The sequence below is a fragment of the Rhinoderma darwinii genome, chromosome 8 (genome assembly GCF_050947455.1).
Source record: "Rhinoderma darwinii isolate aRhiDar2 chromosome 8, aRhiDar2.hap1, whole genome shotgun sequence".
Taxonomy (NCBI): Eukaryota; Metazoa; Chordata; class Amphibia; order Anura; family Rhinodermatidae; genus Rhinoderma; species Rhinoderma darwinii.
This window is the reverse complement of record NC_134694.1, coordinates 61,642,805-61,656,451: the sequence shown is the minus strand read 5'-3', so window position 1 is coordinate 61,656,451 and position 13,647 is coordinate 61,642,805. Positions and strand designations below refer to the sequence as shown.

Here is a 13,647-nt window from a genome sequence, read left to right as displayed (position 1 = left end):
GGGGAGCAAATTATAATCCAAAAATTATTTTATATTATTTGAAATTTCTATACCCAAATATCTAAAGCTTTCTCCTGGATATATGATTAGAATTTTTGTTTGTAGTACTAAATCACTTTTATCTAGTGGCATTAATATGGATTTTTCCCAATTGATCTTTAGACCACAATAGAATCCAAATCTTTGAATAATAGATATAACATAATCCAATTTTTCTTCGGGGTTCGTAAAAAAAAATAAAAGGTCGTCAGCATATAAAATAATTTTATCCTCTTCCCCTCCAAAACGGCACTGATATCTAAATAACGGAGGTAGGTAGAAAAAAAATGTAAAGAGCCCCAGGGTTTTTGCAGCCCTCCCCATTACATGCTGCACTCAGCTGCACATACAGTGAAGGAAATAAGTATTTGATCCCTTGCTGATTTTTTAAGTTTGCCCACTGTCAAACACATAAACAGTCTAGAATTTTTAGGCTAGGTTAATTTTACCAGTGAGAGATAGATTATATAAAAAAAAAAACTGAAAATCACATTGTCAAAATTATATATATTGAGTCGAAGGCAGTCATTTAAAAAACAAAAGACAGAAGACGAAGCACCTTCCGTCAAAAAAAAACCACTGTAGAAAAGGGAGTTCAAGTCAAGTATGGCACAGAAGTACAGTAGAGTAACAAACCCAAGACTGACAGACGTTAATGGGGAGATCAAGGATGGAGAGAGTATGGAAGTGTCTGTGTACACTTTCATGCAAGTTAGGTGAAAAGGTGACCTAAAAAATTTCACCTTAGACTCCAAAATGGCTGAAAATAGTTACAACTCCCTCTCCTCAGTCATAGAAGGAAGGGCATCTCTGGAGAACAAACTTCTGCACTTACAAGTAAAGTATTATATAGACTAAGGGAAAATGAGCATACATGAGTATATGTAAGTTTTAGGGTATGTTCACACGGCGGGGGTCCGTAACGGCTGAAATTACGGGGATGTTTCAGCCTGAAAACATCCCCGTAATTTCAGCCGTACCGGCATGTGCAGGCGCTTGAACGCCGCGTCAATTACGGCCGTAATTAGCGCTGCTATTCATTGGAGTCAATGAATAGCGGCTCCAATTACGGCCAAAGAAGTGACAGGTCACTTCTTCTACGCGGGCGTCAATTTACGCGCCGTCATTTGACAGCGGCGCGTAAATATACGCCTCGTGTGAACAGACAAACGTCTGCCCATTGCTTTCAATGGGCAGATGTTTGTCAGCGCTATTGAGGCGCTATTTTCGGGCGTAATTCGGGGCAAAAACGCCCGATTTACGTCCGTAAATAGGCCGTGTGAACATACCCTTATTGTTTTGACGATCGTTAATGGTACTTCAAAACTGCCTGCAGAATGCCCATCCGGTACTAATATCTATTTGACTGAGATTTACATTTTTGTTTTATTGTACTAGGGAAGAGCATTTAAAGAGAAACTGTCACCAGATCTATGCTAGTGGGTGCACCCTCTGGCTCCTGAACACCTGATCCGTAAATAGCCAAAGGAAGCTATATGCAATACGGGGTGTTCGAATCAGAACTGGCTCACCGACACCTTTCTTATAAAGTAAGTGATTTGCTAGTCAAGAATAATGAAACTTCAACAGGTGAGTTTTATAGATTATATAAATGAAAACTGTTGCAGTGATAAACCCTTTTCTATAAAAATACATGGTTTGAGTTTTATAACTAAGACTGAGAAATATGAGAAATATTTATACAATGATAAAGATTGGGACTTACCCACAGTTGTTATTGGCCTAGAGTAAGGGATAAAGCCCTTTGATTCAGGTGAAGTTAAGCCACGACCATAGAAAAAACATGGAGCAAACCCAAAAACTTTCTGGATCTTGCACTGAGCTGCACGGAGCAAACTCCCCTCTGAGAAATGGACTTGTTTGTACAGATCAGTCTCTCCAAAAGAAAAAGATGGAACCAGGTCTGCCCTACAATGAGATACCAAGACAAGGACAATCAAAAAATGACTACCAATGGAGCCATGATAAACTAAAATGTTAAGCGTTACAGTCTCAAAACATGAACGGAATGAAAGATGATAACAAGGGAAAATTGTACTGTGTTTAGGCTGAGGGGACTAGTGGCGTAACTAAGTATGTGCCCAGTACAATTATATTGAAGAAGGCCATTGTCCCTTCACAGTTCCATTAGTCAAACTTACCCATAAAGATCTGCTTCAGTCTGCTGATTACTTCTTCTTCGAGGAAACAAAATGTTTTATCTCGAATCCTATTTTGTCATAATTACGTGATAAATATAATTGGTTTGATGTATAGACAGGGTAAGTCTTAGATTTACTGCTACTAATGGTATATTATAACTTGCATGTACTGGAAAGTACTCCAAAGCCAACTGCTGGACACGTGTCTCTATCTCAAAAGTTTAGTTACTCATTTTACAAAACGCTATTGTGGTAATGGTTCAATACTGACCCATGCTCAAGTGCCAGTCGGACAAATCCTCGTCGTCTACTAAGGATCAGTGTAGTGACTCCAGGTTGACAGGACAATGATTCAGCCGCCCCACCTATTACTATAATAACTGCATTGCCACGACCCTTCTGTGATAAAACGTATCCAAGCGATTTTTGATTGACTGGGCACACTCCTAAAAAGAACAATGTGATCAGAATGTTATAACTCATATTAGGTGGATAGATATTGAGATATAAATCCGTTTTTAAGTTTGAGCTATTATTTTGGCTTGTCATCTAAATTTACATTAGTAGATTTGGGGCATAGCTGTGCATTTTAAAAACTTTATTCACTATCCAGAAATTTCCATATCATGCGTTAAACACACCGTCGCATAAAATCCACCCAGTAGTACAATATTTCAATATCTATTGTATATTTGAGTGATACATGCACTTTATGTTTCCATTAAACATTTGCATTAGAAGACTAATATGGGGTCCCAAGTTTTTGTAAACAATAAAGCATTATTTTGCAATGTATGATATATAATTTAATGTCAATCATATAAAAAAGTGATGGTAATGAAAAGAAGTCACCCTACCTCCACTCATCATGTACTCTCGTAGTATGGGCAATCGGAAATTTCCTGAAAGTGTAGCCAAATGTGGCCGAATTCCAGGGAATTTCTGGGAGAATCCAGTAGATTCAGTGACAAAATGACAAAACGCTCCAATGCACAGAATCCCATGAGGATGTGAACCAATAATGTAATTACGCCCTGGAGGGAGATTGTGTGTCTTCACAAGCTGTAGGGAGGGAACGACACGATTAAAAAAATGTTAAAGGGAAAGTTCACTTTAAACAATCACTGTAGGACACCGTAGTCTGAGCAACTTTAGTTTTACAAGTTTCCCTCTGGATTTTAACCCCTTAGTGACTAGCCTATTTGAAACCTTAAAGACCAAGCTATTTTTTACGTTTTTTCCATCGTCGCATTCTAAGAGCTATAACTTTTTTATTTTTGCATCGACATAGCTGTATAAGGACTTGTTTTTTGCGGGACAAGTTGTATTTTTTAATAGCACCATTTTGGGGTACGTATAATTTATTGATTCATTTTTATGAACTTTTATTGAGGGAAATAGAAAAAAACCCCCGCAATTTCGCCACTCTTTTTTTTTGTCCTTAATTTACGCCGTTTATCGTGTGGTATAAATAACATAATAACTTTTTTCAGCAGGTTGTTACGATTGCGTTGATACTAAATTTATATAGGTTTTCTTATGTTTTACTACTTTTACACAGTAAAAACACAGTTTTTTCAAAATTATTTGTTTTTGTGTCTCCATATTTGAAGAGTCATACCTTTTTTTACGGGACGACTTGCAGTTTTCATTGGTATCCTTTTGGAGTACATGCGACTATTTGATCACTTTTTATCACATTTCTTTAAAGGCAGGATTCTGGCATTATTTTTTATTGAATTTTTTACAGCATTCGCCGAGCTAGTTAAATAACATAATAGCTTTATAGTTGGGGTCATTATGGACACGGCGATATCAAATATGTGTAACTTTTTTTCTTTTTTTTTTCCTCATAATAAAGAATTAAGAAAAAGTGGGTTTTTCATTTTTTTTTCTTTGGGGTTTTTCTTTATTTATTTAACTATATTAAACTTAGTTTTAACTTTTTTACTAGTCCCAAAAGGGAACTTTACTGTGCGATCGCTTTTATAATACACTGCAATACTTCTATATTGCAGTGTATTATTGCCTGTCAGTGTAAAACTGACAGACACCTGCTAGTTCATGCCTCTGGCATGGTCTAGCAGGCATTAACCAGAGGCAGACCTGGGGGCCTTTCTAAGGTCCCCAGCTGCCATAGATCGCATGCAGGGGCTTCAGGGTATCCAAAACCACTTAGATGCGGCACTCGCTATTGAGCGCCGCATCGAAGGTACCGGAGGAAGCTGAGAGCATGGAGAGCATGGTTTTTCCTTTTCATGGCGCCGCTTATTTATTCTGATGCAGCGCCGTGAAAAGGCATATGTATCAGAATAAAGCCCGTTAGTGGCCGCTGTGAAAAGGTGTATTGGCAGTCACTAATGGGTTAAGGAGAGGACATGGTTGTGTTTGAGGGCAATATACACAGCTGCATATATACGGACATGGCTAGATAACAAACACAACTGAGCAATCCAGTTACTAGGGAAGCTTTAGGCCTTATTCACATAACAGTGGCCGTATTCAGAACAATGATGTTCTATGGGTGTATTCACGCGGCCGTGAATAATGGCCGTCAAAGAATAGAACATGTCCTATTTTTGGCCTTTTTAACGGCCTGACGGCCCCCATAGAAGTCAGTGGATCCGTTTTTAACGGCTGTCAATACATGTAACAACTGTTAAAAACTGATCTGTGACATGGGGATTTGCAAGGGAACTACTAGTTCCCTTGCTGGCTATCGGCGGCGCGATGATACATACTCACCGATGCAGCGCCGACTTCTTCTGGTCTGGTCATCGTGCCGCCTTCGCAGATCCTGTGAGACTAGCGACCAGAAGACAGCGCTGAATCAGTGAGTATGTGTCATCGCGTTGACGCAGATCCCGTGGAGACGAGGAACCTTACCTGAAGAAGACAGTGCTGCATCGGTCAGTATGTACGGCATTCATGTCGGCTGTGTGGCATCATATACATCGGGGCTGTGTGGCATCATATACAGGAGGGCTGCGTGGCACCTACAGGGAGGTTGTGTGGCATCTACATGGTGGCTGTGTGGCTTCATATACAGGGAGGCTGTATGGCATCATATACGGGGAGGCTGTGTGGCATCATATACAGGGAGGCTGTGTTACATCAAATACAGGGAGGCTGTGTGGCATCATATACAGGGAGACTGTGTAGCATCATATACAGGGAGGTGTGTGCCATCTTATACAGGGAGGTGTGTGGCATCATGTACAGGGGGCTGTGTGGCATATACAGGTAGGTGTGTAGCATCATATACAGGGGGCTGTGTGGCATATACAGGGAGTCTGTGTGGCATCATATACCAGAGGTGTGTGGCATAATATACAGGGAGGTGTGTGGCACCATATATAGGGGGGTATGTGGCATCATATACAGGGAGGTGTGTGACATCATATACAGGTAGGTGTGTGGCATCATATACAGGGAGGTGTGTGGCATCATATATAGGGAGGCTGTGTGGCATCATATACAGAGAGGTGTATGGCATCATATACAGGAGGTGTGTGGCATTATATACAGGGAGGTGTGTGGCATCATATATAGGGAGGCTGTGTGGCATCATATACAGGGAGGTGTGTGGCATCATATACAGGGATGCCGTAAATAGTGTCTAGGTGAACATGTGACCTTCCTTCGGGTGTTTTCAGGGGGCTGGGACAAAAAAAGCCTGTTTGACGGCCATGAAAAACTGATGCAAAATGGATGTCAAACGGCCATTAAAAATGGACAGATGGACTGGAAATGGATGAAAATTTAGAGAATCACTGATGCAAAACGGCCATGAAAAACTGATAGTTGATCAGTTTTTAATTGACATTTTTTTTCACTGTCGTGTGGGGCTACATTCACACGACAGTGAAAAAAAATGGCCATTAAAAACTGATCAACTGTCAGTTTTTCATGGCCATTTTGCTTCAGTGTGTCTCCAAATTTTCATCCATTTCCAGTCAGTCTGTCGGTTTTTAATGGCCATTTGTCAGCCGCTTGCCATCCATTCTTCATGACCGTTAAAAAAACCTGATGGATTTAATTTGTTGGTTTTATTGTCCAAACCCCCTGAAAACACCACAGTGCCCATTTAGATAGTGCCACAATGTCCCTGTAGATAGTTGCAGTGCCCACTGTAGATAGCGCCACTGTAGCTCCGTGTAGGAGCGAAATCCCACTTGCCGGAGATTCCACTGCTAGAGGAAGTCCCTGGCGGCACGATCCATATATGGACAGTGATGCCAGGGGCTTCTCCAGTAGAGGAATTTCCTGGCCAGATCGTTGGCTGGGGATTCCGCTCTGGCAGGGGATTCCAGAGGTAGCCCCTGACGTCACTGTCCATATATGGGCAGTGACGTCAAAGGATTTCCCAAGACAGGGGATTCCGCTCATAGACGGAGCCGCCGGGGAGTCCGCTCCTACAGGGCACTATCTCCGGGGGCTGGGGGAGGCGGTTGATACCTTCAGTCAAGGGGTTCTATCTACAAAATTAGAGTCCTCAGCCAGAGATCTTGTGATGCTCTGGCCGGGGACTCCATAGTTGAAAGCCCAACATTACTGTCCATATATGGACAGTGCTGTCAAGGGCTTCCCCGGGCTCAGTGCTCAAAGTAGCGCTGTGTGCGTGGAATCCTCGGCCAGGATCAGTTTTACCGGCCAATACAAGGATTGTTTCCTGAAAAACGGCTTGTAAAAATGAATCCATTGACTTCTATGGGAGCCCTGGGACCGTCAAAATGGCCAAAAACGGCCGTGTGAATACACCCATAAAACTCTATTGTTCTGAAAATGACCATGTGACTGACGTTTTCCACTGTTGTGTGAATGTAGCCTAGGATTGCTATATTGAATAAATACAAAATATATCATAAATACAATCATGCTTTGTGTCTTTGAATTAAATCTGTAGCTTGTTGTCTCAGAATCTAAAAGTTAAGACTTCTTTTTCTAGTATTCTAGTTATTCATTGGCCATTTCACCTTTTTTATAGAAATTTTACCTGTATAGGAAAGTAGTCCCGAAAATAGTTCCAGCCAGACCAATTCCGCACCCATTCTATACGTCGACCCCCTATAGATTAGTAAAAATTAGGCAATGATGTCAAACCATGTCACTTTAATAGATTAAGACATGGCGTATAAAATAGTCTAAGCATAAACAATTGTATGTTACCTGCAAGGTTAATTTTAGAAGACACAATACTATCCCTAGTGTTGTGCAGTAAGCAACAATCTTTAGAACAGTTTGGCTGGGTTTATTAACACGCAAACACGTGACATATGCCACTTTATATGTGGGCACTATGTCCATTGGAAATAAAATGTATATCACGCTGTATACTAATCTTTATTGTAGCACTCAGTATATGAAAGTGCAGCAGACTAAGATTTCCTATACAGTAAAAAAAATAATGTCTGGCATCATATCGGTCCGACACATGCCACTCTTTTTGTAATACGACAGGTGCATGGGGCTTTATTTAGATTTTCGGGTTATGCACTGGACCTTTCCCGGCGCATACCCACGAACATATTCAAATAACAAGATGTGAAGAGAGCCTTAGGGGGGAGGCAGTCAGTGTTTACATAAGGCGGCTCTAAGGATGGAGCTACTTAATTTTATGTAAGCAACAATCCCATTGACCTCTGCGTAAACTTGGTATTAGAAGAGACATATGCAGGATTTTGTAAGAGGAAGGGGGGTTGACAGACAAACACACATAACCACAGAGGAGGTAAATCTGGACACTCTGCAAGTCAGAGGTCATGGGCAGTAGGGAAGAGGCCGACTTCTGCGGACTGCTTTTGCCTCATGATTTACTGGTGGGGTTTTATTGCTGTCTATGTTTGGAACACTCCGTTTGGGATGAGGAGTTCACATGCCTCAAGTGATGAATGATGCTGACACTAAAGAGGGGATCATCGTGTAATGGGAGGCGGAGGCGTCTTTTTCCCGCAAGTGGTAAAACCGTCTCGCGGGAGAAAGGAGGGACATGCCCTATCGCCGGGCGTTTTTACGCCTCTGACCTCCCATTGACATTAACCCCTTCCCGAACCTTGGCGTAAATGCACGTCCAGGTGAGCAGTAACTTTGCGCACCTGGGTGTGCAGTTACGTCTGCACTTTAACAGTTAACCGCCGCGCGGCGCTACACCGCAGCGGCGGTTAACTGTGCAGGGCATCTGCCCTGCTCTCCCCGTTGCCGATCAGCTGAAATCGGCAATTAACCCCTTCGAAGCGGTGGTCGATTGCGATCACCACATTGAAGAGGTTTACAACGGATCGGCAGCCCCCCACATGCATTTGCGGGGGCTGGCGATCCTTATCACGGCAACCAGAGGCCAGACAATGACCTCTGGGTTGCCATGTACGGAAGCCTCGGAGGAGCAGCCTCCGGCCCGGTCCTCCGATGCTTCCTGTCAGTGTGACAGTTACGTCACAATGACAGTTAGAACACATTACACTATGTGTGTAGTGTAATGTGTTCCAGCAGCGATCAGAACTGCAAGTCTAAGTGTCCCCTAGTGGGACAAGTAAAAAAAGTAAATAAAAGATAATAATTTTTTTTTTAAAAAGTGTAAAAATAAAAGTTAGAATTGACATAAACAAAGAATGCTTTTTTTCCTATAATAAGTCTTTTATTATAGGAAAAAAATTAACACGTTAAAAAAAGTACACATATTTGGCATCACCGCGTTCGTAACGACCCCAACTATAAAACTGTAATATTATTTTTCCCGCACGGTGAACACCCCGAAAGAAATAAACGAAAAACAGTGCCCGAATCACAATTTTTTGGTTACCAACCCTCCCAAAATATACAATAAAAGTGATCAAAAAGTCGCATGTACGCCAAAATGGTTCCAATACAAACTACATCCCGTCCTACAAAAAACAAGCTCTTACACTTAACTTTTTTTATTTTTCAGTCAAAAAAGCTATCGCTCTCAGAATATGGTGACACAAAAAATAATTTATTTTATAAATAAGTGATTTTATTGCACAAACGCTGCAAAACATTAAAAAATTATATACATATGGTATCGCCGTAATCGTATCGACCCGCAGAATAAAGTAAAATGGTCATTTATAGCCCAGGGTGAAGGCCATAAAAAAAACGAATAAAAAACATTGTCAGAATTGATGGTTTTTGGTCAACTTGCTTGCCAAAAAATGGAATAAAACGTGATCAAAAACATTTCTGGTACCCCAAAATGGTACCAATGAAAACTACAGATTGTCCCGCAAAGAATAAACCCTCACACAGCTCCGGTGGAAAAAAAATAAAAAAGTTCTGGCTCTCAGAATATGGCAATGCAAAATCTGCAGAGTGTCCAAAAGCAGACAAGATCGGGCGCCATTTATCAGTGCGACACCGGCCACATATCTGCGGATTATTATTTATTTACTGCATTATTATACCCTCTTATTATACCCTGATGTACTCCGCACAGATAACATATGCCCCCACATTATAAACTGAAACACCAGTAAAACCCCAAACAGAACAACTACCAAGCTACATCTGTGCCCCAAAAGCCAAATGGCGCTCCCTCCCTTCTGAGGCCTGCAGCGTGCCTAAACACCAGTTTACGTCCACAGATATGGCATCGCCATACCCGGGAGAACCCTGTTGTTCCCTCCAGTGCATTTCAAACGTGACACGGCACTGAAAACTATTCCAGCAAAATCAGAATTTCAAAATCCAAATGGTGCTCCTTCCCTTCTGAGTCCTGCTGTGGGTCCAAACAGCAGTTTATTACCACATATGGAGTATTGCTATAATCAGGAGAAATTGCTTTACATATATTGGGGTGTTTTTTCTCTTTTATTCCTTGAAAAAATTTAAAATTTCTACGTTTTTTCAGAAAAAAAGTAGATTTTCATCTTCACAAACTAATTCAAATAAATTTAGCAAAAAAACTGTGGGTTCAAAATGCTAACTATACCCCTAGATAAATTCCCTGAGGGGTGTAGTTTCCAAAATGAGGTCACTTTTGGGGTCTTTATTGTTTTGGCCCCACAAGACCTCTTCAAACCTGACATGGTACCTAAAATATATGCTAAAAAAAGGAGGCCCCAAAATCCACTAGGTGCTCCTTTGCTTCTGAGGCCTGTATTTCAGTAAATTAGCGCACTAGGGCCACATGTGGGGTATTTCTAAAAACTGCAGAATCTTGGCAATAAATAATAAGTTAAATTTCTCGGGTAAAACCTCTTGTAACGTCCTAGAAAAATAAAAGAATGTTCAAAAAACGATGCCAAACTAAAGTAGACATATGGGAAATGTTAACTAGTAACTATTTTGTGTGGTATTACTATCTGTTTTACAAGCAGATACATTTAAATTTAGAAAAATGCTAATTTTTGCAAATTTTCTCCAAATCTTGGTGTTTTTTACAAATATATATTGAATTTATCAATCAAATTTTTTCACTAACATTAAGTACAATATGTCACGAGAAAACAATCTCAGAATCACTTGGATAGGTAAAAGCATTTCGGAGTTATTACCACATAAAGTGACACATGTCAGATTTGAAAAATCGGCTTCGTCCTGAAGGCCAAAACAGGCTCAGTCCTGAAGGGGTTAATGTGAGGCAGAGAAAGCGTATATGGCGGCATTTTATGCCCGCACCGCTCAATGGCCGCGGGCAAAAAACGCAGCGAAAATCAGCGTGCAGGGAGAGGAAAATCTGCCTCAGACTTCCAAACTGAATTTTGAGGCAGAAATTCCGCCTGAAAAAAACTCTGTGTGAACATTATTCTGGTTTCTAGTTTTATGCTGCCATCTTAGTGTAGCATCATTCGAGAATTTCCTATTAAGAGCAATGAAAACATTGAATTGACATTTTTGGTAATCCACATGGCATACTTTTGTAAAAATGTCATTAAAGTTGTGCTCATTAAATTAATCTTTTAACATATTGTCATATTTTACCTGTTTCTGGCGTTTCCCAATCGAATAAGAACCAGCTGAAGTACATAGCAGATATTGGCCAGAGATGTGTGAAGAACAGATAAACAAATATCACAATGGACATCAATCCTGGTGGGGATGACAGAACAAGGATTTATAGTTAATGGTCTTTATATCAGAGTGTCTTAGCTCCAGTCCTAAATTGCCTCAATAGTTCATGTATTTAGAATTTCATTAAAGTGAATGTATAATTGTGGGCTTAAAAACAGTGCCAAGTGCTTCCCTGTCTTCTTTTGCCCCCTATACCAATGATTGATCTTCACTTTTGTATATGGATGTACACATCGGCATTGTAGTGTCCACGGCCGCGGACCGTCGAGATTACTCACCCCCCGATGGCCGCAGCCATGGATCTGTGAGCGCTGGCCCGCATCTCCTCCCCAGGAGACGCCAGCTCTCACTTCCGCTCCGTTCGGCGATGTCCCTAAAGGGCCAGCGCGCACATGAAAATAATCATCAATTAACCCATGATCACTCTGGACTATAAAAAGGGCTCTGCCCTTTTCTCATTGCCTTAGCGTTGTTGTGTTTACCCATGTTAGTCTTGCAAATGGTCTCTAAGGCTATGTTCACACGTGCACGTCCGTTACAGCTGAAATGACGGAGCTGTTTTCAGGAGAAAACAGCTCCTGAATTTCAGACGTATTGGCAAGTGCAGGCGTTTTTCGCAGCGTCCATTACGGACGTAATTGGAGCTTATTTTCTATGGAGTCAATGGAAAATGGCTCCAATTACATCTCAAGAAGTGACATGCACTTCTTTGACGCGGCCGTCTTTTTTACGCGCCGTCTTTTGACAGCGGCGCATAAAAAAAATGACCGTCGGCACAGTACATCGTAAAACCCATTCAAATGAATTGGCAGATGTTTGCCGATGCTTAGGAGCCGTATTTTCGGGCGTAATTCGAGACTAAAGCGCCCGAATTACGTCCGTAAATAGGGTGTGTGAACCCAGCCTTAGTGTTATCCTGTTCCCAGTGTTGCCGTACCTGCTACCTGTATCCTGTATCCCATGCTACCGTTGTTCCTGTGCTTTAGAAAGTTGGAGTCGTGTTGTGCCATCAGTCACGCCTGCTTTGTGACACCACGCCTGGTGTCTGCTGCCAAGGTCCCATCTGAGCCTAGCTGTTACTACTGTCTGAACTGCTACAGGTACCCTTGTGCTTGGACTATATAGACATTGACTTGGTACACTGTTTGGCCAGCTGCTATCCTGCTACAGGGGTATGGCTCAGTGGGTCCACATACCCATAGATCGTGACAGGCATCCATCAATTAATGGTGTAGGGGGTGGGAGAAAGATATCTTTAAATCTGCTGTGTTCTTTCTTCTGAGCTATTATCCAAATGGCACAATCATTTTTTTGTATATTTATATTTGTATTTTTAGAATTGCTCATCAGACTTGTCATTATAATAGGCTGCCCTAAAATAGAGCTGAATATTTTAGTGACAAATCCGCTCAAGGGAATCTATCATCAGAAAATGACAAATTATTTAAAGTAGGTTTTTATTATAAACAGATTTTAAAAACTTATGGTGCTTTTTTGTTACTATCCACATAAAAAGATCTTGAAATATTCCTATTTTCACAACAGAGCAGACACAATACGCGGACACTTCCTCTTTTCTGCAGCTCACTTGTCATCTATGCTGTATAAACTATGAGAGAATGAGAAGAATCCTCTCATTGTCATTAGAATGTGAGTAAGTTATGACATCTCTATTGTATTATAGGAGGACTAAATAAGTCAGAATAGTGAGGGTGCAGTCAGGGCCGGCCTTAAGGGTGTGCGACATGTGCGAGTGCATAGGGCGCTGCAGCCTCCCAGCATGTAGGGGGCGCCACTGTGCAGGCCGTTTGAACTCTACAGTATATTCTCTGCTCCTCGTAACACACTGAGGAGGCAGAGCAGAGGAAGAAGCTCCACCCACAGCCCGTCCTGCAAGAAACCTGTGCAGCAAGGAGGGATGGTAAGTTCCAGGGGCATAACTAGGAAAGACTGGGCCCCATAGCAAACTTTTGACTGGGGCCCCCCCCTCCCCTGGGTGTCACACAACCCCCCCCTTGTAGATAGTGCCTTTTTTACAGTCCCCCCCTGTAGATAACACCATACAGCCCCCTCTGTTGATAGCGCCATACATCCCCCTGTAGAGAACGCCATACAGCCCCCCTGTAGTTAACGCCATACAGCCCCCCTGTAGATAACGCCATACAGCCCCCCCTGGAGAGAACACCATACAGCCCCCCCTGGAGAGAACGCCATACAGCCCCCCCTGTAGGGAACGCCATACAGCCCCCCCTGTAGGGAACGCCATACAGCCCCCCTGTAGAGAACGCCATACAGCCCCCCCTGTAGGGAACGCCATACAGCTCCCCCCCTGTAGGGAACGCCATACAGCCACCCCCCCCTGTAGGGAACGCCATACAGCGTGTCCCCCCTGTAGGGAACGCCATACAGCGTCCCCCCT

The 13,647-nt window shown here is 42.1% G+C and overlaps 1 protein-coding gene and 1 long non-coding RNA gene across 2 annotated transcripts in view; one reads left to right on the top strand and one right to left on the bottom strand.

Moving 5' to 3' along the window:
- The window catches only part of LOC142659486 (diacylglycerol O-acyltransferase 2-like), a 65,187-nt gene that overhangs the window by 18,417 nt on the left and 33,123 nt on the right, over nucleotides 1-13,647 (bottom strand). Inside the window, exons 3-7 of the mRNA XM_075835660.1 lie at nucleotides 11,139-11,246; nucleotides 7,198-7,268; nucleotides 3,059-3,263; nucleotides 2,473-2,647; nucleotides 1,766-1,968 (exon numbers count right to left, since the gene is read on the bottom strand). Coding sequence (XP_075691775.1) covers nucleotides 1,766-1,968; nucleotides 2,473-2,647; nucleotides 3,059-3,263; nucleotides 7,198-7,268; nucleotides 11,139-11,246 — 762 coding nt within the window. The remainder of the gene's footprint in view (nucleotides 1-1,765; nucleotides 1,969-2,472; nucleotides 2,648-3,058; nucleotides 3,264-7,197; nucleotides 7,269-11,138; nucleotides 11,247-13,647) is intronic.
- LOC142659487 (uncharacterized) overlaps nucleotides 1-13,647 on the top strand; it is a 79,873-nt gene that overhangs the window by 50,330 nt on the left and 15,896 nt on the right. Inside the window, exon 2 of the long non-coding RNA XR_012850336.1 lies at nucleotides 1,438-1,589. This is a non-coding gene — a long non-coding RNA (uncharacterized LOC142659487). The remainder of the gene's footprint in view (nucleotides 1-1,437; nucleotides 1,590-13,647) is intronic.